The 27,764-nt window shown below is 38.2% G+C and overlaps 2 protein-coding genes across 2 annotated transcripts; one reads left to right on the top strand and one right to left on the bottom strand.

Annotated features, from left to right (window-relative positions):
* Positions 1 to 10,728: 10,728 nt before the first annotated feature.
* atp5mf (ATP synthase membrane subunit f) lies at positions 10,729 to 14,649 on the top strand. Its single transcript, XM_022207821.2, has 4 exons — positions 10,729 to 10,851; positions 12,715 to 12,822; positions 14,304 to 14,420; positions 14,506 to 14,649. Exons 1-4 carry the CDS (start codon positions 10,836 to 10,838, stop codon positions 14,532 to 14,534), a joined length of 270 nt encoding a protein of 89 aa, XP_022063513.1. The 5' UTR covers positions 10,729 to 10,835; the 3' UTR covers positions 14,535 to 14,649.
* Positions 14,650 to 14,739: 90 nt separating this feature from the next.
* Positions 14,740 to 21,760, bottom strand: cpsf4 (cleavage and polyadenylation specific factor 4). Its single transcript, XM_051941374.1, has 8 exons — positions 21,370 to 21,760; positions 20,577 to 20,627; positions 19,411 to 19,563; positions 19,144 to 19,239; positions 18,044 to 18,137; positions 17,564 to 17,636; positions 16,206 to 16,364; positions 14,740 to 15,420 (listed from the first exon to the last, which is right to left on the bottom strand). The coding sequence occupies exons 1-8, from the start codon at positions 21,470 to 21,472 to the stop codon at positions 15,352 to 15,354; spliced, it is 798 nt and encodes a 265-aa protein (XP_051797334.1). The 5' UTR covers positions 21,473 to 21,760; the 3' UTR covers positions 14,740 to 15,351.
* Between the last annotated feature and the right edge of the window lie 6,004 nt (positions 21,761 to 27,764).

Here is a 27,764-nt window from a genome sequence, read left to right as displayed (position 1 = left end):
GACTGTAACATGTGGATGTAAACTGTGAAATGGTGGAAAATGCTCCAGGCTATATCCATTAATGATGCTGATTAAAACAGAAGAATGCAGTGGTTTCCCTCATTATTGTAAAAACTCTGCATAGCTTCATAAAGTCCTCATTTACATAATCTTAGATTTTATACCAGGTAAGTAAGTTTGTGGCTGACGATGCAAAGTACTGCAAGAGGAGAAGTGAAGTGAAAGCAGCTTCAGAAGTCAGACTCACTGCATGGCATTGTACTCTGTTTAACCACTATTTTTTATACATATGGTAAAGTTATTTTTAGTCATTTATAAGATAAGATAAACTTTATTCATCCTGGAGGAAATGGTTTTTGCCAGAGTACAATGAATAAGTTAGTGAAATATACACAATTACAATGAGCTTAGTAATTAAATAGAAAGCAAAAAAAGAATACAAAGTACAAAACAAAAACTGTATAAGTGTGTGAAATGTTAACCCTCCTGTCGTCCTGCGGGTCAAATTGACCCGTTTTAAAAATGTGGAAAAAATAAATAAATTTTTCACAGTGAAAACTTCCACATTTTCAAAATATTTTTAGGAAATTTTTGAACATTTTTTGGTGGAAAAAAAATAAAATAAAAAATGTTTAAGAATATTCAGAAAAAAAATCAACCAAAATCCAGTGAATTTCGCTGTCAAATTTGGGGATTTTTTTATTTAAAAAAATAAAACTTTTGAGGGAAATTTTTCAGGAATTTTCTTCCTGAAGATTTTGCAAATTTTTTATAAATTTGGGGAAATTTTTTCTGAATTTCTGGACTTTTTTCAGACAAGGCAACAACATTTTTTGGTAAGGACAACATGAGGGTTAAAGTGGATACAAAGGAATACTATCTAATTATTATTTTATTTTTTTAAATAGCAAAAGCATAAAATGTAAACTGTCAACCAAATAACACAAAGCCAGTTTCATTATTATTATTATTATTGGTATAATAATATTTTTGTTTATATGCCCAATATAGCCCAATAATAATAATAATAATAATAACAATAACAATAATAATAATACATTTATTTATTTATTCTTTTTATTTATATTATATTGTATTATTTTATATTATTTTATAGTAGGTTGGCAATCAGACAGACTTGGTCAAATGAAAAATCCATCATTCTGGGTTTAATAGCAACTTAGGTTTAAGTTCAGGCCCCTATAGGCTGTAACTGGATAGAATCACAGATAGATCACAACTCAGCTACTTAATTATTGTCTTTATCTTCCAGCTGATGTTTATTATTACTCTCTTTACTGTCTCAGTTTCACAGCTCTGCTTCTATCCTCGCTTTGTTTTTCAACGTGTGCTTCAGTGTGCGTGCACCATAATTTGATTTTTCTCTGCCCTCAGCTGCAGTATTTCACAGTTAAGCAACAAGACCAATCTGTGTCTCATCTCTGGCAGAGGCTTTTTGGCTTTATGGTCTGCAGCTCTATTGTTTTAGCTCTCAAAACGCTCACAGCCTGCAGCTGCTCTCAGTAAAAGCTTTATGATCCACTGTATGCCATCTACTCAGCACCGAATGGCAATTTCACAGCTAAAGAAAAAGATATTATCACCAAAACTGAGCTGAAAGGACACATATTGGAACTTTAAGCCCTTATTCTTATCCATGTCAAATTTTGATTTATAGCTGGTGAATTTTCCTTTGATGGGAAATGGCATGAACAAGTGACTCAACCCAGTTAAACATGGTGTTACTGAGATATTCATGATTCATTTTAAGTACTGATGTATCAAGACTACGTTTTGTTTTTGTTTTACATTTTTGCTTTAAGTACCAGAACCAAAAATTTAACATCTTTTGTCAGTAATCAGCATCAACTAAAGTGATGTATGAGATTAATGATGACACATTTGGACTAAGATACAATAAGCTCTCCGTAATTCATAAAAACAACCTTAAATTCTGACAAACAATATTCTCTTTTACATCAATGTACAAACAATATAAGTAAAGATCATAAACACAGTGGCAAACATTCAATAAACTTTAGTACAACTATGGTTTATATAAATGCAATATGATTAAATTACACTGTGAGTTGATGTTGTGATGGAAAACATCACATTTTAAATAAACTAATAACCCAAACTGGACTTCATCATGCTGTGGTGATGCTGGAGGTTGGTGGCTGTTTGATAAAATCTGAAAAACAGAGGTGCTAACCAAGAAAGGAGCAGTGGGAATTCAACAAAATGTCAGATGAAATGGATCATAAGCAAAATTCTACAAGCTGATATTTCTGTTTTAAAATAGGCACACTGTAAACCTACAAATCCGACAATAAGAAATATGAAGCCTTGAATTTTCCATCTTGAGGTGAACATTTGACATAAACACGTCTGCAATGACTTACATGCTGTATTTTTATATGTCATTTTATAATAAACTGCAGTAATAATATTTATACTGTCCGTGATCGCTGTGCCCACAGACACACTAAAAGTTGTAGCATTTTACACACTCACAAACACCACTACCACATGTTTGGTTGCTTTGAGTTGCAGTCACTTAGATTACAACATACAGTTTGTTTGTTTTTTAGCACAACACCCTGTTTTCTAGAAGGAGTGTGCACATTCAGCTTACATTGTTTGTCATTTTGCTATTTGTTTGTATTAATTAATTTCTCTTTTCTTTGAGTTACCTGGCTGCTGGGTGGCATTTCCTGCATGGAGACAGACCAAAGATGAGGCTGAGGGCAGAGCAGGGTTTTATACTGAAGTCCCTCCCACGGACCAGACCAACAGCTCTGACATCATGGGGGGGATCAGGGTTCATTGTTTTAGTTTTAGCTATTGTTTATATAGTTTTCCTGATCAACCATTTTATATGTTGCCCTAGTGTCTTATTTTTGCAGGTCTGTTAGTTGAGTTGGTGTCTAGTTTTTGTGAGCCGTATTTTTAGTAGAGTTATATTTTGTTGATTTCTTAAGGGCCCTATAACTTTGATTTCATTATCTTCAGTCATTTATTTTGTAAAAGCTACTTTTGTTTTGAAAATCCATCTTTTTTTTTTAAACTTTAAACCTGTGTTTTTGGGCTTGACTGCTTGTTCCATGACACTGTCAGAGGGATCAGCTCAAGTGTGTCTCAGTAAATGATTACTATTTTACACATATGATAACTGGGTTGCACAGTGGAGTAGTGGTTAGCACTTTCGCCTTGCAGCAAGAAGATCCCGGTTCAAATTCCGGGGTGGGCCTGGGATCTTTCTGGATGGAGTTTGCATGTTCTCCCTGTGCATGCGTGGGTTTTCTCCGGGCACTCCGGCTTCCTCCCACAGTCCAAAAATATGCTGAGGTTAATTGGTTACTCTAAATTGCCCGTAGGTGTGAGTGTGATTGTTCGTCTGTTTATGTAGCCCTGTGACAGACTGGCGACCTGTCCACGGTGTCCCCTGCCTTCGCCTGAGTCTGCTGGGATACGCTCCAGCGACCCTAGAGAGGATAAAGCGGTGTATAGAGGATGGATGGAAGTTTTCATTTAGCAACTCTTTTTTTCCCTGGGGCAACAATGTTTAAAGCAGCATTTTACAGGATTTATTCTGGCTTCATATTTGCTCCTGAAAATGAATGTGTTGATATTAGCAGGGGGTAAATACACAATACTTTGCTAACAAGGTCCTCATGTCAACCTAAACAGTGATATAATGGAAACAAATCAGCGCCTTCCTTGTGTTTCCCTGTGCCTCATGAACGTTTGCCACATCAGATTAAAGGGTAACGATTTTCCAGAGTTGTACTAGCAGCAGGTTGTGCAGGCTTAGCTGCTTCCAAACCAATACGGACATTATTATTGCACAACTGTGTCAAAACTCAGCTGCATATGTGTGCCGACTAAGTAGACAAGACCGCTACACCAATTTTAAAGTCTTTAAATTGGCTACCCACCTTCTGTAGAACTGATCTAAGACCATTTGCTTTATAAAACTGCAAATGCATGTCTTTTAGTAGGTATTGTCTAGTTTGGCTATTCTGAATTTTTGAGTTCTTCATCGCATTACATTCTGATATTTCCCCATTCCTTCAGTCCCTGTTTCTAGTTGGTCCTTCATTAATAATATCATGTTGGAGGGAGCTTTGTGGTGGAAGGATATCGCTTTTGCTGCTTTCTGTCTCCTTTTGTTCTGCACATCACTTTATGTTGCATTCTACTCGAATGAAAAGTGCTTTTCAAGTAAATTTAGATTGATTAATATCTAAAAACATAATAATAAATCTTTTGACAAATATTAACTCTGCAATTTAAGCAAAGTGCGGTGCGTCCCGTGTGTCTGAGTTTGCATTCAGCACTAGTGTAGCTTCGATCAGTCAAAGGTGCCATTAGTGGCCATTACATTTATATGTGTGAGTGAATTTAAATGGAAAAATTTGATTTAGTGGCTAAAGCCATTATCACTGAGGAATGAAATGGCCTCTGTGGAGCGTTTCTTTGCATGTAGCATCCTCTCTCGCGCTCTCTCTCTCTCTCTCTCTCTCTCTCGCTCTCTCTCTCTCACACACACACACACACACACACACACACGCACTCTCTCAGGCTTCCTCTGGGATCCTCATCATCTCCCTTTATTGGCTCCCCTGTCGATCTCCATATCTCTAACGTAATTATTGTTGTAACAGGAGAATTGATAAACCTATTACTCACAAACCACCCCGGCTGTCTTTGGGTGTATCTGATGCGTACATGGCAGAAAAGAAAGGGAGAAAAATGAGAAAACGACACTGATTGCAACAATAAGTGAACGAATAGAAAGTGGTGCTGCCAGAGAGACTGATGTAAGAATGAGGTAGAAATTACAGCTACAAATGGGGGAATGTTTTTTTTTATTTGTACGGGAAAACACGAGAGGAAATGTGGAAAAGCAAAATATAGAAAGGTGGTGCCTTGTGAAGGATGTATGGATGAAAAGGGAGTGGCGGTGAGAGTGGCTGTTTAAAGGTCATGTGAATTAGAGAGCTGTGTGCAGAGACATGAACTCAGCCTCCTCCTCCTCCTCCTCTCTCTCCTTTATCCTTCATCTCTCTCCATCATCGCTGCCAGTTTCTCCTTCTGTACTCCCTTCTACCCTCGTCCTCTTTCATCGCTGTGTTGTGTTTCCTCTCTCCGTCTATTCTTCACCCTCGCGCAGACCGACTACACCTCTCCAGCCCCCTCCCTCTATCTCTATCTCGCTCCATCAGCTTCAAAGAGCTGTCTCTGTGGCAGACCTCGAGGGCACCTGCCTCTTGAGGTGGAATAAAATCATGCGTCCCCCAGTGCTCTTGTCTTTGTGTGTCTGAGTGTGTGCGCAGTTCGACTCCTCTGAAGTGCGCCGAGGCCCGAGGCAGCGCTGGAGCAAACAAACAAAACCAATAAACAAGCAGCTGGACCCGGACCACGGGGTCATTGGTGGTTATGAGTTTACCCCCTAAATGAGATTATGTTTCAGTGTCGCTGCTAACCTTTAGAGCCCAAAGGAAATTTGTGTGCAGATGTGTGTGTTTGCGTTGCACTGCAAAAACTGAAAATCTTACCAAGTCTTATTTTAAGTCAAAATGTCTCATCCCACTTGAGTTAAGATAAATTCATTTGACAAGTGACATTTCAGCAAGATGCAGGGACTTGTTTTAAGACAATGCATCTTAAATATCTTGTTTTGAGTTGAATTTTACAAGAAAACTCTAAATAAGTTTAACTCTCGTGTCATCCTGCGGGTCAAAATTGACCCGTTTTAAAGTTTAAAAATGTGGGGAAAAAAAAATTTCACAGTGAAACTTCTGATGTCCACATTTTCAACATTTTGGGGAATTCTTTCAACATTTTTTGGTGGAAAAAAAGAAATGTTAAAAATGTTTCTTAAGAACATTCACAGAAAAATTATGTGAATGTTCTTAAAGAAAATTTTAGAAGTTTTACTGATATATATGCAATCACTTTAGATATTTTTAGGATTTTTTTTGGAAGATTTTTACTCATTTTTTTGAAAATATTTACAAGACAAGGAAATTCTTGTAAATATTAATGTTTTTTTTTTTTTTTTAAAAATAACACTTCTAAGGAATTATTGGAATTTTCTTCCTGAAGATTTTGCAAATTTTCAGAAATTTGGGGAATTTTTTTGCAGATTTTTAGGGATTTTTTTTTCAGACAAGGAAATAATATTTTTTGGTGCCTGTAAATGAAGACAACAGGAGGGTTAATACATCTCAAATTATGAGGTCACATGAAAGCAAAAGTCTAGTTTTGAGTGAAAACCTGCTTTTTTTAGCATGTCTGGCTTATTTCAAGACACCTAAGCTTGACAATCCTGGTAAACCACAGCTTAAAAATAAGTTTTCCCAGCTAATTTTAAGATCTCAATATTCTAAATATCATGTCTTATTTCAAGAAATCTTACCAAGCCATTTCACTTGCTCTATTGGCAGATTTTTTTTCACTTATTTCAAGGTAAAAGTTTGTTCAAATAAGCTTTTTTTTCTTGTTTAAAGAGGGTCATTTTTTCCAGCGTGCATGGTTCCTTTGTGTGGAAGTCAGTCATTGTGGGTTTGTGCCGCTGTACGTTTGATTCTGTCAGTGTGTAGGTATTCGATGAGAGGATTTGGGAAAATGCCACCTTCAGAGGCATCTGCTGCCTTTTCAGCGGCACAAGATGAGATTGGATTAGAGTTTGTGGCCCACACTGTGTGTAAATCACACAAGAAGTTGGCGGTTGCAGACTGTGTGACTAAATGTGACCTTCACGAGGAAAAGAGAAGAGCAGTGCAGCCAGACTGAGCTGTGTTCAGGCCAGCTGATTTGGCAAGGCAATGGTTTGTAGCTAAATAGAGATAATTACAGTCTCCCCCAGTTAAAAGTTATAGATGGCACTAGAGGACAGAATGAAAACTGAGAGGGACAGTGTCTCTGTGGTCTATCAAACACATCTGGCACATCATAGCCGAGACATGAGCTTTATGTGCTGGTAGACAAACACAGTCAAATTTGATGTGCTTTCCTGTTCTCAGTCCCTGTGCTAAGCGAAGCCAGGCTAAGCTAACCACTTCCCAGCTCCAGCTTTCTATAAGATTTTCTTTGTGAATGCAAGAAATTCTCAGCAGCAGGAGCAAGCTGTCAGCACTATATAGACATACCATCAAGTGTTAAGCTGATACCGCGAAATGTTAAATAAAAAATTGCTTATTCACTCATCTAGCAGATGCAGAGCAATGTTATCATTCATAGCTGAGCCCAAAAAATTCATACCTATGCAAAATTTAGAGTTGTAGATGCTTTTGGCAGGGACACTCTGACCAGTCTGTAAGCACACAGCTCAAGACGTAGCAAGAAGTGAGGCATTGTATGATCTTTATGGCTCTAATGCCTTTCTATCCTATCATAACAGCATTAGAGGTTTCAGCTATTTGGCCTACTGTCGCTGTTGTATGGGAATGAAGCACACAGGCCTTTTTCTACTCCCCTTGTGCATCAGTGAGCCCTGGAGGCTGATGAACTATTACTGGTTCACTGCTTGTCCTACCTTGGACCACTTTTGTTAGGCACTGTGCTCTGGGAACACACCACAAGACCTGCTTTTCTGGAGATGCTCTCAATTCAGTTCAGTTTAATTTTGTTTATATAGCGCAAATCCACAACACGGGTCATCTCACAGCACTTAGCATAAGACGGTACTATGGACAGCCCGTTGAGCATTTATTCCGTATCCTTGATATCAGACATCATTTAATAATACATTTTATTTATAAGTGCCTTTCAAAACACTCAAGGTCACCATACAGAGGAAACACAGACAAAACATGACTTCACTAGTTCAGTCTGAGCAGCCTTGCTGGACTACTGTGTTCTCCGAGTTCTTTTCTTGTTCTTATCATGACTTGCAGATCTTATCTAAGTGTCGTATTCTGAACAGTTATTATTTCTATACACACGTGTTGGGCATTTTCCAATATGAAGCAAAAACTGGGCTGAATGGCATCTGGGTCAGTGTGCAGTACAGAAAGCTGAATCATGAACATCAAAGACTAAACCTGGTGACGATTCATCCACGTTAAAAGCACACACATTTACACAGTGCATTAATCTATCCACCTACAGGAAAGAAAAGCAGAGCTAAAGGGAAAGAGGAAAGAAGTCATGTGGGTGCTGGACATCTATATGAGTCCTCCATCTAATGAAAGTCATTAGTGGGAGGCAGGAAAGTCAGTCTCATAAAGGAAAGAGGTTGAGGCTGAATCCTGGATGAAGGCCAGACACACAACTACACACCCCTAATTCACCCAGTGTGTGTGTGTGTGTGTGTGTGTGTGTGTGTAAGAGGGAGAGGGGGAGGTTTATTGATCAGTGGGTGTGTTGAGCAGGGACCTGAACTACAACAGCACCACCTCAGCCACTCACACTCAAACACAAACAGCAGCCTGAATGAGATCTTAACTCTATCTTCAGGCTTTCGTACTATGTATAAGTGCTGCCGGCTGTTTTGTTGCTCATTGATCGGCTGCTTTCCCTAAGAAAAATGATTCCTCTGGTAGAACGTTAGGAGACAACAGTGTAGTAAACCCTTCAGGTCACTATTTCAAAATACATGAGAGCTGAGAAGAGGGAGGCTTATGGGGTGGTGCAAAAACAACACGGTACATTTAGATGCATATTTTGATAGCCATGGGTATGTTTTAAATCATATTGTAAAACTCTAAATATATTAATCCACAAATGGAAAGCTGATAAAGTAAACTTTTAACCGGACTTGTTTTTTTTTTTAACCGGAGGCATTTTTATATTCTTATGTAACAGATCTATTTTTCATTGCCAGTAAATAAATTTATATTTAAATTTATTATAAGTTTTCATTTGTTGAGAGCACTTATGTTGGGGATTTGTAGGGCTGAAATCAAGAAACAATATCCTAACTGAAAGGTGAAAAAAGCATTTGTCAGTTTTCTCATAACATCTTTAAAAATACTAGTTCTCTCTGAAGAAAATTGTTTTAATATGATTATTTAGGATGAAAACATCTTCCAGAACACTATTTTGTGCTTCTCATACATCAGTAATCCCTAATACATCGTCGTATTTACATATTCTGTGCGTATACACTAGTTCCAAGCATGTGCACAAATGTTCTTGTCATGTAGTTGGGGTTTTTTTTGTACAGAATTTGCCTTTAATATGTTGGCATTTTTAATTGTTGCACAAGGAAGTCAGAGAAACAGATGAACTAACAGGCTGGTTAGTTTGATTATGTTAACAATCAACCTGTGTAAATGTATAATCATAACGAAACTAGTTTAGCTAATTAAACAAATGCTAGCTTTGTGGTATACTAGCTGCATAACATACATAAAACACACCTTGTGGTCAAACCTGGCAATAAAGCCACTGGTCCTGTGTTTGTGGCAGTAATGATCGATCCATCTAGTACACAATACTGGACAGGAAAACGGATGGAATTAGTCTCTCTCCCATGGCTGCGGTAAAATAATTAAATGCTTGGGTTGAACACTGGGGGGCACAGCTTATATTATTTATAAACCGTGTGGAAACAAGGCCGAGCGTGTGTGTTTATAGTCTATGAGTCTGCGAGGGAGTCTAAGCTGTCAGAAGAGCTCAATCAGTGTTCCATTAAAAGGCTTTAAAAATCCACCCGTACAGAAATTAATTTGGGTAATATTCAATAACAGGGGTGTCAAATTCATTCTAATTGTGGGCCAGACCAGTAAAATCACAGCATAATAACCTATATATAGCCAAAACTCCAAATATTTCCCTTGATTTTAGTGCAAAAAAAGTGTGTCTGAAAGTGTTCACATTTAATGAACTGTCTTTTTACTAAACATTATGAACAACCTGAAGTTTCCTCAGAAAAACAACTTTTAAAAAAGCTCAGTTTCAACTGTATTATGCCTCAGTTTGTCATTTAGACATTACAACTTACACATCAAAGTGTGTCCACAAAAGCATAAAACATTTAGTCACAGGTATCTGGAACTGAACATTGTTAAACCCTCTCAATATATAATTGAGGGACTTCTGACGTCCCTGAGATATATCTTGCATACATTTTTATTAAAAGTTAAAAATAAAAGCTATTTTTTTCTATGCTTATTATGATCATGTCTTTACAAATTCCATAATTATTTATTATGGAAACAATCACTTATTAATTAAAAAAATGACTGGATATCACTAAAATGTCAAAAATCTTTATAAATAATTTTAAATTTTAATTTTACTCAATTGCGTATATAATATTTAGAAGAATCTTTGTCTAAAAATGCTGTGTGGCGACCATGTTGATTTTAGGCCTGAAAACAGCAAAAATGTCAACTATGATACCTGTCTACTATATTAGAAAAAGTCCCGCCGTTATACACCCCCGGTCGAAAGTTTTGAGACACTTTCTCATTCAAATAAATTAGATCCCGTCTCAAAACTTTTGACAAGGGGTGTATATTGACCCAACTACAGTTTTATAATTTGCAGTTAATGTCTTCTCTGTCATTTTCACCCTTTGCAAAGTCATAACTTAGGCTGGATTGGACACCCCTGTTTTATAATGTCTTTTATTTATTATTATTGATTTTCATTGTTGCTCTTTTTTTAAATTAAGTAATAGTTATAAAGTCTGTTTTTGTCGAGAAGGGATCTTTAAGTGGAGCAGTTTGTTGTTGTGTTTCTGTGCTATAGTTTCATTTCTTCTGCCGCCCTCTAGTGGAAATATTAAAAAACTACATCTCCTCCCATAATGCATTTCCTCCATATATTCCCATCATTCCTTGCGGCGCAGTGACAGACCCTCTCCTCCGGTCAAGATGGCGGATAGACCAGGTAACATTAACGTGCCTTCTTCCAATGAAAAATCACTCAACTTTTCCTTTACTGTGTTTCGTTGCAGGTGTATGTTGTTGTTTTCACGGATTATGGGTGTTTTTTGTGTCTGACAGCCCGTTAATGTTTTACTTGAAGGTGTTTTTCTGACCGAAGGCCGCGATCAATCCTTTGAATCCCGTCAAGGACTTTGCGGGTCATAGCCAGATTTGCAGTTAAACTTGATCTGGACGCAATTTTGGACGTTTAACTGTTACCAGAATTTATCCATATTACTCTCAATGTGGACGAAGCTGTCCAATAATTATGTTGTCGTTGCATATGCAAGTTATAAAACGTTATCTTTCGGCTAGCTAGCCTCCTCTAACACTGTGAGTCAGTTAACCACAGACGCTAATATGCTAAATCCTATAACGTTTAAAAACATAAAAGAATGGCGCAACAGTGTAAATTAGAGCCACGACAACAAAATGTATACATTATATACACTATATTATATATTACAGACTGAATACTTCGATTAGGACCGTGTGACTTTGCTGACTACTCTGCAGAGTTCATAGCTGCAATTAATTCATATTTCAGTATCTATTAGCTTGTCGACTATTTGATCGAATGATGTTTTTATCTATAGCTGCACGATTTGGAGAAAAATTAATACTAATTGGGAATTTTCTTAGATTTAGCCGCTTTATTTGTGATATTATAATTTAATTTTAGCTTCAGAATCAGCTTTATTGCACGAAATTAGGATTTTTTTTTGTCTGCTTACACCACAAAAACACATGCATTTGCAACAAGGGCAACAGGAAAGTTAGTTTTTAACTGCTTAAAGGTGATCCGAATGTTTAGTGCAGGAATGAGTACAGTTCATAAAATAAATACAGGATTATTGACACTTGTATTTGGAGCAACACTGCTGGAATCAACATATTAACAGACATGAAAAGTCATTATTTACTGTGTAATAGATTTAAAAAGTGTGATGCACATGTTCTGGTCTTAGTACATTTTGGTCCAGCATTTTAAAGATGTCTCAAATAGATATCACTCTATTCCATGCATCTTATTTGGAGGTTCCTTAAAGAAAACGCTCATGTAGTAACAGCATTCACCTTCTTAATAGCCAGGCGTCTCATACTTACTGGATGGATTATAGACATCGTGCATTTCCTAAAACCTAGAAAAAAAGAATACACCTTGAAAGGCTCTTTGCACAATTTTAGTAAGACTTAGAAACTCTTTAGAATGTGACAACAGCTTACAAGTCCCACTGAATAGAGGTGAATAATAATAAAATACAGGAAAGAGACTGTAATTGTGTAGCCTTAGTTTGCTAGGAAAATCCTTGTCTTAAATCCTCAGTTTGGGGTTAGATGTTCACTCGATCTAAACAAGAAATCCATTTCAAATCAAAATAGCAACTTTTGGGGGGGGATGCAGTCAGCAGATGACGAAAATTTCCATTTCAAGACGAGATTTAAACTGTGGTTTTACTAATTCATGTCATCCTCTGTGTCACATCAGTTTTTTTTTTATCTCTTACACAGTAAATATTGAGATGAAGCTTAATTGTTAAAAAAGTGAAAGCCTGTCAGAAAAATCACACTTATGTTCCTTAATCTTCTCATTGCATGTTTTACTAGAGAAAAACACAGAACATAAGTAGCTCAGAGCTGCACACATTTGGAATTTGTACTTGAGATAATGTATTAAAAATGTTAAGATTTATTTAAATGACCTTTAGTTTAATACCTTTTTCATTTCTGCAAATACTGCCACATGAGCTAAGACGATTTAAGTGCATGTTTTGTTCAGAATATGCTGTAATGTTGTTTAATATCTCCTTGTGTTTGTGATCAGTTCCCATAGCTGAGAAGCGCCTGATGGATGTGAAACTGGGTGAGCTGGGGACCTGGCTAGGAGGTCGGGACTTCACACCCAATGGCCTCATCTCAGCCATCCGCAGAGGTGAGGAAACACAACTCTTCTTTTAAGACCCCAAAAAATGCTCTTAACTCTGTTTCTACTTGAAATGATCAACAGGTTTTTAGCTGGTAAATGTTTAGTTTCTGAAATGTGGTTGGTAAGTGGACTAAATCTGTGGATCAGCAGCGCAGTCGATTGGATACGAGATCATAAACGGCTTTCTTACACAAGAGCTACTCACAGCTAGCCATACCGATACGAGCATCACTGCTGTAGTGTTTTGGAAAGATAAAATAATGATGAATTATTTAAAGGTGTATTTGTACAGCAGGCACATAAGTAAGGATCCATTCAGGTGACTAAGAAACCTGTCCATCAGTTGCACCCACTTTATCTTGTAAAACATGCAAAGTGTAAAAATTACAGAAGATGTTAACTGCAAATTTGTAAAACTTTAAATTTAAAATAATTTCTAGACCATGACAAGTTGTTTTGATCATAAAGTAAAATACTAGATCATTTTGTGTCTAATTTTTGTAATATTTTCTCTAGTTTTTGTCACAAGTCTTATTTTTGTCATTTTGCTTTATTCATTATTTTATCGTTTTGTTTTTTTGTCTCATTTGTGTGTTTTGTCTATTTCTTTGTCGTTTTGTCATTTTTTTGTCTCATTTGTGTAATTTTTGTCTGGTTTTTGTCCAATTTTTGTCACTTTGTAACTATCAAATTTTTTGGCTCTTTGTTTTGTGTTATCTCTTTTTTTTTTTTTTTGTCATTTTGTGTCTCATTTTGCCTTGTTTTACGTTGTTGTTTTTTTTTTGTCTGACTTTTGCTTTGACCATAAAGTAAAATGCTAAATCATTCTGTTCTGGATACCTGGAAGATAACAATGTATCACGTTACTGATGACATTTTAATAAACTCTTATTAGAACATTTAGTTTATTCATCATTTAAAGTCCACTTCATGTCAGAGAAAGCAGATTTAATGGAAGTGACTGGATTTTACAGAATGTAAAATAACCTATAAAGGATTATTTGTTTGGTAAAATGGGGAAAAAAAATATCAACACGTGATTTTGTTTGTTGCAAAATTACCAATCACCTCCTGACAAATTGGGATTTCTTCTATTTACAGTTTACACAATCTGTCACCTAAATTTATTCCATCAGCTGTCCAAATATTTTTATTCCAACTTTACTGACCCAAACTAGTCGCTGTAGAAATGCAGAGTAGTTAAATTCATAAAACATGTCATCTTTAGGGGTCAACCCTGCCCGATTCTTACATTAGGAGCTTCCACAGTAAAAAAGAAACCTTCTCAGCAGCTTGGATTGTAGAGTACCTTTCATTCCAACTGTCCATTTAATAGTAAAACATCTATTTATGAGCTGCTTGTTGCTGCTCTACCCTGTAGGAATCATTAATGGTGGGAAAGCGTATAAACTTTGATTCATTCAGGTCACAGAAAAACTAACTGACTCACATTTTCGGTGGTTCATGCTGTGCTTTGACTCTTCCAGGCCACGACAGATACTACAACAAGTACATCAATGTGAAGAAGGGAGGCATCGGTGGCGTAGCGATGCTGCTGGTCGGCTACGTGGCCATCAGCTACATTTGGGAATACGATCACATCAGTAAGGAATATATATATTCTCAGAATTTTCCCTCACCTCTAAAGATTTGACTTACTTCAACCATCACGTGTATCTTCTCCTGTAGAACATGATCGCTGGAGGAAGTATCACTGAGCCCCTCCAGGAGCCACCACACCTTCGGGGGTCTCTAGGCTCGCCCTGCTCTTTCTATTCTCAGTTCTGTTCTTATGTGACTGTTGTGACCAATAAAAGAAACATTAAAGATTAATTCAAGTCTTGTCTTTGGACTGTATATACATCTAAATTCCAGAGCGAAGTCACACTACTGTTGGAACATTCAAGAAGCAGAACAGGTAGATCTGTAACAAGAACGTTTATTTGTACAGACTGTATCCACCGTCCTCCAGCTGATCCACATTGCGTGATCTTCCTCCACACACAGCTGCTAAATGAACTACTTCCAGGCTGCAATGTCCAAAACTTCAGTACTGATGTGTAGAAAATACCAGCTGGTGGTGTTGGGGGTGAAACTGGGCTCTGACTAATAACTGAGTTCAAATGGCATGGTATTGCCAGTCAGATTTACTTGAATTTTACAGAATAGTTGTACTTTCTTGATCCAAGTACATAGATGTCAGCAATCTGTGATAGCACCACATCTCTATGGAGTTACTTTTATGCCTACGTCTTCAGTATAAATGTACTGTCGAGTACAAAACTCCTAACAAACCCCCAGATCAGTTCTTTCAACCAAACCGCCTCTGGTCCTCGTGTCCACAGTTTGTCAGTCAAAGAAATTGGAATTAGCTGTGTTTGATCTTTCGCACTTCTTGCGTCTCCATCAGGTCACACGCAGAAGTGTCAGTTGAAGTCTTTAGGTTCAACGCCAGCCCGAGAAGCAGAAGGGCTTCCTCTCTTCAGCTGTTCATCCCACCAGGCTGGTGAGCTACAACACCATGGTGTCTGGAGGTTACTGTCCACTTAGGAAAGCAAGATGGCCTTTAGTGCATTTGTTGGCATAGTGGCCCTTCTCACCGCACTGCAAACACAAGGAACAATGAAGTGATTAATGACGTTAAAGTCTGAAATGATGCATGACAAAGGAAGGGAAGTAAATGTTAACGTTTGAGAAGAGAAGATGGTTAGAACTAAAGTAAATCTATGCTGGTTCATTTTAGGTCAATTTCTAGTTGGAGTTTACACGAGAGAAAATAAAGTTAGTGTATAAAAATGTGTTGTGTGTATTCTTTGGTACAATAAAAATATGGCAAAAACACAAAGTTTGAACCACTTGCTGCTTTGTGTACTATTAAAGTGAGAGACTGGTATCTGAAATATAATTCTGGAGGAACTTTATTTTTTTAACCCTGTAAAACCCACTGTTGCAGAAATACAACATCAGTTATATATATATATATATTTTTTAAGGGTTTGTCGATATAAGAAAATGAGCAAAAAATACAATATAAAATAGAAGGAAATGAGCAATATATATATATATATATAAAATTATATGTTTTTAATTTATTTTGGGTTTTTTGTTTATTTTGTTCATCTTTTTGGCCTTTTTTTTCCCATATTTGGGTCTTACTGGATTAAAGATACTTCTTGAGCTTTATCGGCTTTATTGACAGGACAGTAATGACAGGAAGACAGGAAAGTGTGGAGAAGAATGGAGGTAGGACCTTCAGGAAAAGGCCATGAGCTGGACTCAAACCCACGGCTGCTGTGTCGGGGACTACTGAGGTCCACTGCTCAACCAGTTGAAGTACCAGGTCACCCATTCTGGAGGAACATTAGCAGACAAAAGTAGAGACGACTCACCTTGTAGCAGGTAACCTGGTCCAGTGGACGCGGTCCTCTGTTGGTGGACATGTTATTTTGATGAGAAGCGGTCGACAAGTTATTCTGCGGCCGCTGGCCTGGACTGGAGTTTGTCAACTGGATTAAGGACAGGGACGAACGACCAATAGTAGGCACAGGCTGCAACAGGAAACACAGAGAAACTGTTTATACGCCGCTGGTAAGAAGAGCCCAATAGTTAACTGTGATTTAAAACAGTTATCCATTTCAACATGCTGCAGTTTAGGACATAGTTACATGAAAGGAATCATAGCCACGTTAAATTCTGACATTTTGAAAATGTGGAAGTTTTCACTGTGAAAATATTTTTTTTCTCCACATTTTTCAAACTTTAAAACAGGTCAATTTGACCCGCAGGACGACACGAGCGTTAAGAAAATTTTAAGATTGTCTGACTTAAGATATTTAAGATGCGTTGTCTTAAAACAGGTCCCTCCATCTTGCTGAAATATCACTTAAGTAAATTTATCTTAAATCAAGTGGGATAAGACATTTTGACTAAAAAAAGGAGGAATAGACCTGGTAAGATTTTGAGTTTTTGCAGTGCACCACCTCCCTCCCTACAACCCAGAGCTGGAACTCTTACCTCACCTCCTGCTCTCAAACAAAGACTCACAGATGGAGCATAATCATGTTAACATTTAACAACCATCTCAAACTAAGCATTTTACTCATATCTGACACTTTAAAGCAGACACTGCACCTCCCTGCACTACTACACTGTTCACACTTTTTTTTTGTTAATACTTGTTTTTATTTTTTAACACTGTTTCTTTCTCCAGACTGCCTGATGTTTCCTTCGACAATCTTTGTGCCGTCCTTGTTTTTCATGCTGCTGTCTACTTTGATGTGGCTGTCTGGTTCACGTGCCTGAAAAACACCATCAAAGCATCACATTCCCACCAGCGCGTTCAACATGTGTGTCGTTAAGGTGCTTTTCAGGTGAATGCTTCTCTTTTCGTTTGTCAAACCAAAGTCCAAACAGCTCAATTATCGTCTCATCCTTCCACAGAACTGATCAACAAAAGCTTTTTCTTTGTCGAAGTGAGCTATTGTGTGTCATTGCTGAGATGTTGGTACCACAATTACTCAGACGCCTCAGGATGGTCTTGGTGCTGATTCTTGAATGCTTCTTGGATCACTTTTGGCTTTCTACCACAAACTTGGAGATTCTGTCTTTTGTCACTAGTTTATGTCGTTTCATGATAGAAGAACCTTAATAGTCAAATAATAATTCTACATAAATCAAAATGTGCCATGGCTATGTATAATTCTGAGCTTTACTGCGTGTTAGGTGTCTGGACATGCATTCTCTTTACCTTTGTCTGGTTCTGGGTTTGCTGTGGCAAAGGAGGCTGCTCAGAAGCTCCCATAGGCAATTCAAATCTGGGGCTGCAGAGAAACGTTACGATTAAACATAACTGCATCACAATAGCTCAAAAACATTCATCATGTCTTTTTATTAATACAGCATTTCTGAGTTATTTTGTTCAGACATAAAGTTAATAAAGTTGATTTCCTCGACAGTTTCCGCGAATCTGGCAGCTCCAAAATCTGCCGGCTGTCAGCGAAACGCTTCTGAAGAAGGTCAAAGTTTTCACCGAAACTGTCAAGGTAATCAACTTCTGTCTATTTACTCCATGTCTGAACAAAAGAACTCAGAACTACTATAACTGCATCACCGTCTACAAAGCTGTAGATCAGCCGCTGCTTTAATGTGACATTACAAAACCTGGCAGTGAAACAAATCATGAGTGGGTACTATTTTGTGTCGGCTTTAAATGAGAAGGATCGCTTACTGCATAAATTTACAGGATTTTCCCTCCGGACAGAAGCCGACCAGGTAGTTCACACAGATCACTCTTCTTGTGTGTCTGTGTCTGCAGTCGGGACCTGAGATCGGAGACAGGATGGACATAAAGGTGAGGGCAAATTGTGTAAGACAAAAGCGGCGTTATAACAGAAAGTAGAGAAACAATTCTGCTTGTTTTAAAACAGCTTTTGTGGATACAGTGGTCCCTCGTCTATCACAGGGGTTACCTTCCAGACCCTCCCATGATAGACGAAAATCTGCGAAGTAGCGACCATATTTATTTTATTTTTCATATATATTTTAAGGCTTTATAAACCCTCCCCACACACCACCGCATAGCAACACTATGATCAGCGATCAGACGTCGATGTGAAATGGACCAGATGCTGAATGCTGCTGTACACGGAGACAGAGGGGACTGATGTTACAGTCTCTGAGCCAATCAGAGCCCAGCGCTGTATGCTACGCATTTTATTTCAAAATAAATATTCTTTTATCGTGGTTCACTTATTATTTTTTGCATTTTTTTGTATTGTTTTCATTTTTTGGCTGAAAATGCTTATTTTACTACAAAATAATTAAAATAATGTAGCGATCGTAGAGCCGGACGCTATCGCTAATCTGTTGTGCTGCAATGCACCATGGGAGTTCAGTGTGTTGGGGATTAATTGTCATTACTGTGGTTTATGTTAGTGTTACAGTGTCATCAGTGTTTGTGTTTTATTGTGTTTTTGTGCTTCAGTCAGCCTTGTTGGTTTGGAAAAATGTTATTTTGTCAGGACTGTGAGTGTGAAGTGTGTTTGAGGACTTCCTGCTACATTTCCTGTAGTGCTGCTCTCTGTGTGTGTCAAAATAAAAACATCTGTCAGTTGGAGAGTGCATAAAAGGCACATATCCTTCTCCAGTGTTGTTATTCAATGCTGCTCACCACAATAATGAATATAGAAGAATACCTATATACTGCAAAATCCCATGATAGAGTGAGACCGCAAAAAGTGAACTGTGATATGGCGAGGGACCACTGTAAGCATGGTGTTCTGGGTCAAACTGCTACTATGTTTATGGTCACCACTGAGCTTGGCCTACCGTGTTTGCAGAAGCCTCGGTCATACCAGGGACAGTCTTTGATCTTGGACTCTGGGTCAATATGCAGGAAGGGACATTCCTTGTTGCTGCACTCACCTGTGAAGGTCAACACGGAAGTTAAAACAATCCAAAAGAGCATTCATTTGACCGGGAAAAGCAGAAGAAATATTCTTGTTGGACATGGAAAACTGGTTGCTGATTACAATGCGTACGACAAATACAGTCAGTATTAACTATGTAAATTTGTGAGATCCTGAGTAAACCTACCAAACTTGGAGTAGAAGTAGCATTCAGGCATCTTGGTCATGTCATATTCATGGAGAAACTCGCACTGGTCTCCCTTCTTACACAGTCCTCTGAGCCAGTGCTTACACACCACCGTCTTCTCTCCACTGATGTGACGGAACGGACACATCCCACCTGTAAGATACAACACAGACCATGAACCTCTGCTTCATACCTACAGGACAGTCAGTGTCTCCTTGATCAGTTTGAGGGTTACCTGAACACATACACTACCAGTTAAAAGTTTGGACACAACTTCGCATTCAGTGCTTTTATTTATTTGTACTATTTTCTACATTGTAGATTAATACTGAAGATTAACACTTTTTTGTTCACAACATAATTCCATGTGTATTCTTCTATAGTTTTGATGTCTTCAGTATTAATCTACAATGTAAAAAGTAATTAAATAAAAACCACTGAATGAGAAAGTGTGTCCAAATGTTTGACTGGTAGTGTACATCACTGTCATTTAAAAAACCAAACATGTATATTTTGCAGCAGGACAAGTGAAAGACACATTAATTTGTCCGATGGACGAAATCAAGCCCTCCTGTCAACGTAAATAAAAAGAAAAGTGTGCAGGAATATGGATCACTGAATCACAAGTGTAGTAATACATGACGTGTAGAAAAACATAACAGTACTGTTTTAAAAGTACCACACTGTAATTGTTTAATCATGAAATACATTCAATACAGGACAATGATAAACTATTACCCACTGTAACCATTTACTTGTACTTGTGAAGACCAGAGTTTAGCTTATACAAGAAGAACAGAAGTTCCATTTGCTTGAAAGAGCTTAGTGACTATTTAACAGGCAGGAAAGGTCTTCTGGTTTCCCACCTTTGTGGAAGTTAAACACTGAACCGTGGAGTAGCCCTTCAATAAAGTAATTTCTCATTCTGTTGGTTTCAAATGTCAGAGGAGGTTAAAAAAAAACCCAGAAAACATTCTCCTTTATGAAGCTGGAATCAGACAGTTTTTCATTTGTATCCTTGAATTAATGATTCAAACCAATTCAGTAGTTACCACAGTTGTTGATTAACCATCACAGCTGAACACTACTTGATTACTCTGCAGCTATAATATTTATTTATGTGAGAGTAAATGTGGACGTAGACGCGTTGAAATGTTGTGTTTTACCTTTCAGACAAGCTGCTCTCATGAAGAACTCACACACAGCAGACCCAGACTCTGCAGGGACACACATTATCACATCATTATCAACACACAGCGGATACACAAATAGCAAGAAATAGAAATAAAACACAAAATAAACAAAAAATTAAAATAAAGCTTGCTCATAAGCAATCCAGGGAATCCTTGGATGTATGTTTGTAGAGTCATAATTTAAATAATCTTCATCTCCATAATTAAACATACTGTTTGTAAAATTCACAATAAATCAAAACTGGCATGAGCATGAAGAAATTCAGACAAGGAAACGTTATTTTTAGTGTGTGTAAATGAGGACAACAGAACGGTTAAACTATTATAAAGAAACGCAGCACAGAAACATCCATGTGAAGTCTGCACTAGTTAAAGTTCACATTTGAAGTCAAAATCATTAAAAACACAAATATAAAAATGACATTATAGCCACTAAAGTAGCATTGTGTAGGACTTTAATTTTAACATGACTCTGCCTGATTAAAGGGATAATAAAAACCGTGTTTCCTACCCCATTATACTTCTTCATTATCACCATACTCAACACTGGAGGGTCTTAACATTTAAACTTGTTCATTTGACACTTATATTTCTCTACAGGAAAACATTTCGGCTCTGTCTGTTTCTTTAAATGTGCATTAATAATAATAATTACTTGACAGTACTAAATAAACTAAGAGGGACATTCAAGTGGCCGTTAACCTGCCGTTATCACCGTTAGCTCCGTGTCCATCGGCTAAGCTCCAGCTAGCATCCCAGCACTTACTGTCCATGCCGGGGAAGGGCAGAGGCTGCGCCCCCAGCTGCTGCTCCATGGCGATCTCCAGGTCGAACTTGATGTGGTCCACGTTGGCCAGTAGCTCCTGCATGTTGTTTCAGTTTGCCGTCGTCCGATCAAAGAGATGTCGGTTAAGCTAGCTTCAAGTTGAGCTACTTATCTAGTTATTTCCTCATCTGGGGAGGCTAACAAGGCTAACCGATAAGCTAGCAACAGCAGCCCGCTCCCTGAGCCGCTGTCCAAAACACACCTGTCGTTGTTGTAGCTTTAATGTCAGATTTAAGGACAAACCTGAACAATAGTCGAGCTAAAAGTTTTTAGTTAGTCACTGAGCTGCTCCTTGTTGTGTGTGGATGGATGGAAGGCGCGCTGACTGACCTCTGACCTAAGAGGTAAAAGACTTTAGATACGCATCAGCGCCACCAACTGGAACTGGAGGGAAACATTCAGCAGACGATCAAAAAGAAAAAAAAAGTCTCCACGAAATTAGAGGGAGGTCCAGCAACCAAGACATCACGAAAAATGTAATTTTGCAAGTTAGACAGTGTGTCTTGAAACGTCTGGAATTTGATACAGTAAAGCTCTCCATTTCTTCTGCAGGGCATCTTTTGGGGGGCTCTTCCAGTGTAATCCAGTCACCAGTGGCATCAGATTGTTGTAACTGATTTTAAGTGCGTGCAGCTCTCAGACCTAAACTGAAGTCAGGTGAGAGTGCAAGACCGCTGAGTCCTGGTAGTTTAAATTTTTCTCAGTACCTGGAGGTTGAAACTGATAATAACAAAATGGGGACTCTATTATTGTGGGATATAAAAAAAAATTCATATATTGCTAGAAAAAACAACAACATAAAAATGTAATCAAATGATCTGTACATGAACAGTATGTGTTGGTTTGGAATAAAAGAGTCTTCAGTCTAATAAATATGAGCCAGAACTGACAGACCAATAAATGGAAGTAAATTGACCTCTCGAGTGCAACTGGTGTGATTTTGTGTGGACTGGTTTTTGAAGGACTGGCTCAGGAGAACTGTGTGTTTGTTGTTTATCTCAATCCCATGTTTGCCGTAACTCATAACAACATAACATAAACACAACACCATAAATAACAAACAGGACAGAACAGGAAGGTTAGTAGCTGTAACTTGCTGACAATCAAATTAAAAGCACTTCTAATTTTAAAATCTATAGAACACTAAATGTAATTAAAATTCAATAAACAATATTTACACATTTGAAGGCACAGTGATTTAAAGTGACTGACAGGTAGAAGGAAACAGATGTATCAAACCACTTAAGGTGCACAGATATTCTATAATAATCACAATGGTCCTAATGGACAAATCTGTGCAAAATAGGATCAAAATCTGCTCAATATTAATACTTATGCACATCTGAGTACCATTTCGCTGTACTGCACTTTGGTAATCAGCTTTCCTGTAACAGCCACAAATGATGTGAAGTGCTGCACTTCTATCAGCACTTTCAAAACCAACTTAAAAAAGTTTGTTAAAAGCTGCTCAACTCTGGCTTTGACATCTTATTCCATCCTATGGTCTTCATGAATTGTATTTACTTGAAAAGGATGTACTTGTGATGTGCTATTGCGCATTCTTGTCTCTATAATTTTGAATTTTGTTGTAAAAATAAAAAGAACACACTGAAGCTATACCAGGGGCCTGTTTTCTGTGGGCTGATTCAAAGATCCAGGATCATTTGGCTGATCCAGGATCTGCTGACCCTGTTTACACTAACTGTGTAGGTCAGTTGGTCAAATCCTCAAGTGATTTTGATTAAAATAGCTGGATTCAGAGTGCCATGAAAAATGTAATGATTTGCACTCATTGTAATACCACAAAAGCAGCAAGCAAACCAGAAAGAGGCATTAATTGACAAATGAAGTATTAATCTTCCTACTATTGAAATTATAATATTTGTCTAATGTACTTTTCGACTACAGTGCAGAAAACCCACAATATAGAGATGTTACAAATTTCTGCTCATGTATTTCTGCCTGACAGTGTGCAAACGGGACATGGACACTCCTGCCACCATCACTGAGTTATTTTTTGCTTCTAGTTCATGCTTTCTGTGAAACTTTCTCAGAAAAGTGGGAACAAGTGCTATTCTGTCTTTACCGTGTAGCTTGAGGCATCCTCACCTGCAGCTACCTGCATCCAGCTGCTGCACAATAAGCACATCTGTATCATTTTGGAAACCCAAATACAGTCGATACTATTAACAAAACAATATTATGACCGTCTGACGCATAAAACGGCTCTGGAAAGCTTCGTGTCCACACGTCTCATATTTGAATAGCATTAGCATAGAGCTAGCGAATATTAGTTCGTCCTAAGATGCACTTGTTTGTCCAAATACATAATTCTAGTGCACTATGCCCCTATGCCTTTTTTCCTGTGTGCTATATAAAATATACCACATACATCAAGAAAAGTGCCATCAAAGCTAGTTTACTCAATCCTTAAACTTCACATACAAGCACACACACTAAATATTGCACACAACATCATATGGCGATAAACAACCCAAATGTAATAAAACTGAGTCCCTAAAAACAGTGGGTGATCATTTTTATCTTTTAAAAAAAATCTGTCACAACAAAACAAATTCAAAACAATGGACAGTTTTTCTGGAATTATTTTTGAAACAGTTTTGGATCCTTACCCCAGACCAAAACCCTCTTATATCTGATAAAAGCCTAACTTGTGTGCAGCCTCTTCAACTGTGACTGTTGCACAACACACAATACCAAGGGGTATTTTTGTATTACTAAAAACATGATAATTAAAAAAAATAAAAATTCCTTAAAATTTAAATTTTTCATTTAGCACCAAGGCAGGAGTTGTAGCATGACCAGCAGGAGCCCATTGATGGCTCCAGTGATTTTGGTGACTGTACAGTGTATAGGAGTTTCGTCAATGGTATGTTGTGTTTCATGAAATTATTACCCCTTAACTGATTTTCTGAAATTATTAATTAATAAGCTTACAGTTGCGCTTCAGTGTCCCGCCCGCGGTACACTTTGAGATCTGCATAAGCAATTTGCTAAATGTCTGAAACTGCAAACGCGATTATACAAACACTATACGCCGATGGAAAGCTTAGATTCTCATGAATCCGCCGGTATAAACCACTTTCAGATGTGATTACCACAGCGGGTAATATAACCACATTTGTCCGACAAACAACGAATATCCATCCATCCGTTCTCTATTCACGGCTTCAACGTACACAGCGCGACTCACATTTCCGGATTCATTATTACACACAGATGAAAATATTCCACAAAAAACGGCCATAATCCAACCTTGGACCTCCAGACGAAACAAGCCAGTAACATATTTTGTCCAAAACATGTCTTGAAGTCGGTATATACTCCACGAATAGGTCGTTTTCAAGGAAATGCACCTCGCGATGCGCGTCCAATATTCCCTGTATTTCTCGTCATATTTTTTGTACTGAAAATGTCTGGAATTGACTGCAGCTTATGATGTCTATAATTATCTGAAATGTTGAGGGCTAGCTACTTAGCTTAGGCTAGTGCTAGCTGTGCTTCCCACAAAAAGTCAGGGGTCTTTCTACTCACACTGCTATTTTTTAAACACTCCTAAACTCAATACTGAACAAACAAGTCTCCCTTCTCTCCTCCCTTTCGTTCTGCTAACTACTATACTGTAATCAGCAGCATTGTCCTCATTATTGTTAGCACCTCATACCCTTGGGCCTAGGGTGGGTAGAGTTCATTTACAGGTATCTGACTCTTAGTTTTGATAATGCACATCTAACTAATATACATACACTACTTCCACTTGAAATTAAAAGGTGTAATGGCTCACCCCGTTAGCTTAACATTAGCTTAGCATAGCGGAGCTGGTGTAGCCGTATCTTACAAGGCATTATCATTCAGACATTGACCTGTATGCACAAAACTTAAATAATAAGCATACCTCAAAGAAAACGTATGAGTCCAGGCTTTTATAAGTCTCCATCTTCTCCATTGTGTGGATGCCTGGCTGTTGATAAGGTACTGTAAATGGAGTGCCATTGAAGATCTGGCCACGTAGTACGTCGTTTTCCATGAAACCAGGAGAATTGGTGACGGACATGACTGCAACCAACCAGTTCTAATTTTTCTTGATACCGTAGCTTGGCTTTGGCTCAAAATTTCCGAAATAATCAGCAGACATTTTTCTCCGGGTCAAAACTGCGCGGTTTCGGCGGTCAAATCGCGGTTGCTAATGACTTTGTTGCCCCCTCTTTTAATGGCGGCGTGCGTTGCTAAGGAAGGACACGTGTCCCAGACTCTGACGTCATTGCGAAAAGGTCTATATCTTAAAATCATAACACTGCCCGTGTTATGATTTAAAAACGTTATATCTTAAACCATAACACTGTCGTCATATATGTCCATCTGAAGCTTACTAGTGTCTCGCCTGTGATCAGACAATCAGAGCGTTTCTAAGACCTTCTCAGAAGACGACGCAGGTGCAATACTTCTTTCCAGAAACAGTTCTCGGCGTAGGTGTAAGTCATTACACATTTTCGTTACTATTGTTCATGCTGATGTCTGGCAAAGAAAAATAATTATTACCTGAATTATTTTTTAAGACATTTAGTTTTGTGCTTATTTACTATTTCTACTACCATGCTACTGTGATTGAAAACATGTATATACTAGGCGATAATGTATTTAGCATTTGCTATATTTTCCAATGAAATGTAAAAATATCATTTTGATCAGATTTTGTCTATTTTTGCGTAGGGTGTTAAACTCGTTTGATGGTGTCTGTTTTGGAACACAGTTGACTGCGATGGCCTCAACAAAAACAAAGAGGAAGTGCCGAGTAATATCAAGGCTGCATGCGAAGCCGCATTTCAGTCTGCTCCCCAGAGAATCAGGGGACTTTCAAAGTTTCAACTCGGACAGACAACTGCCTAAAAGCGATGAAGCTGAAAGACTTCAAGACAAAATCACACAGCTTCAAGAGAGAAATCGGCAAGTTGCAAGAGACCAGATTCGATACGAGAAAGTGATCTCAAGACTGGAAAAGGACAACAAAGTCTTTCCTTGAAGCTGAACACAGCTGAACAGGAACTGAAGACTAAGAAAACCCAGGTCGAGGACCTGGAGAGAAAGCAGGTTTTCAGAGATTCTCCAGACACGTTGAGTATGAGTCTCGACTGGACAAAAGTCAAGCGGGAGCAGAGAAAATGCAAGATAAAATTCTGCTGGAGGCTCACAGAAAATCCAACAGCTCACAGCTGACCATGATCAAGCAAATCGCGTGTCCTCAGTACACAGCCGAGATTGACACGCTGAAAAATGACCCTGGAGAACAGCAAGAGCTTCGACTCGTGAGCTGCACAGCTGCGCTGAAGGCTGAGAAGGATGAGTCCATCAAGTCTAGCCAGCTTCAGCAAGTGGAAAACCAACGACATCCAGGGTTTGGTGGCTGGACTCTCTGCACTCCTCAGCGCCTGTCAGCAAAAGCACAGCAGTGAAGCCGCAGGAGACAGGGAGCTGCTGCGGGACAATTGAGAACCTCACCGAAGGTACTTTGAACATTTTCATTTTTATTTCTAGTGGTTACTGTCTCAGTTATGAGTTATGTGTAAAACACATTTATTTGTTTAGTATGCGTCAGAGAATGGCAGAGAGTGATATTGCAATACTGCAGTATTGAAAGATGGGGGGGGGGTGGCATTTGTGGAATGTATACATTCTAAAACGCTTTGATATTTCAAGTACAGCATTATTTAAATTTAAAGATACCAGCTGCATTGTTTTAAAATTTACTGTGCTGAGATGATGCAAATAGTTTCAATGTATTCGTTCTTGTATTGTTCTTTAACATAACTGAAGCCTATAGAAAGCATAAAAAATAGGCTTTGTCCAATAATCCAAAGTAACTCATATGAGCGGGTCCTGGTATAATTTTCTGTATGTAAGGGTTTCTGGGTAAAAAACAAGCACCTTTACTCCGCTCAATTTATCTAACTCTTCGCTATTCCTCTTTTCAGAGGAAATCTCCTGGAGAAATGACCAAAATCGACCTCGTTGAACAACCAAAACAGACTGCAGAGGGAAAATGAGCCAGTCTGACAAAAGGTGGGACTGCTCATCAAGTCTGGCCAGCTGCAGCAAGAGGAAAACGAACGACTCCAGGATTTGGTGTCTGGACTGTCTGCGCGTCTCAGCGCGTTTGAACAAGAACACAGGCAGAGAGGCCGCAGAGAGACTGAAGCTGCAGCAGGACAACAGGGTCCTCACCAAAAGGTACTTTGACATTTCATTAACAGATTCCAGCTGCAATTGTTTTAACTTTATCCTGTGCTGAGATGCAAATAGTGTCAATGTGTTCATCT

Source organism: Acanthochromis polyacanthus, chromosome 21 (genome assembly GCF_021347895.1).
Source record: "Acanthochromis polyacanthus isolate Apoly-LR-REF ecotype Palm Island chromosome 21, KAUST_Apoly_ChrSc, whole genome shotgun sequence".
NCBI lineage: Eukaryota > Metazoa > Chordata > Actinopteri > Pomacentridae > Acanthochromis > Acanthochromis polyacanthus.
This window is presented reverse-complemented; position numbering and strand designations above follow the sequence as displayed.

Bases quoted from the DNA above. Each gene is read 5' to 3' on its own strand.
- atp5mf (XM_022207821.2), top strand. The intron at 12,823-14,303 runs GTGAGGAAACAC...TGACTCTTCCAG, and splicing joins CATCTCAGCCATCCGCAGAG to GCCACGACAGATACTACAAC. The intron at 14,421-14,505 runs GTAAGGAATATA...CTTCTCCTGTAG, and splicing joins TTGGGAATACGATCACATCA to AACATGATCGCTGGAGGAAG.
- cpsf4 (XM_051941374.1), bottom strand. From the start codon at position 21,472: ATGCAGGAGCTACTGGCCAACGTGGACCACATCAAGTTCGACCTGGAG. The intron at 17,637-18,043 runs GTAAGCGATCCT...GTTTCTCTGCAG, and splicing joins AAATCCTGTAAATTTATGCA to CCCCAGATTTGAATTGCCTA. The intron at 15,421-16,205 runs GTGAGTCGTCTC...TTGTGTTTGCAG, and splicing joins ACCAGGTTACCTGCTACAAG to TGCGGTGAGAAGGGCCACTA.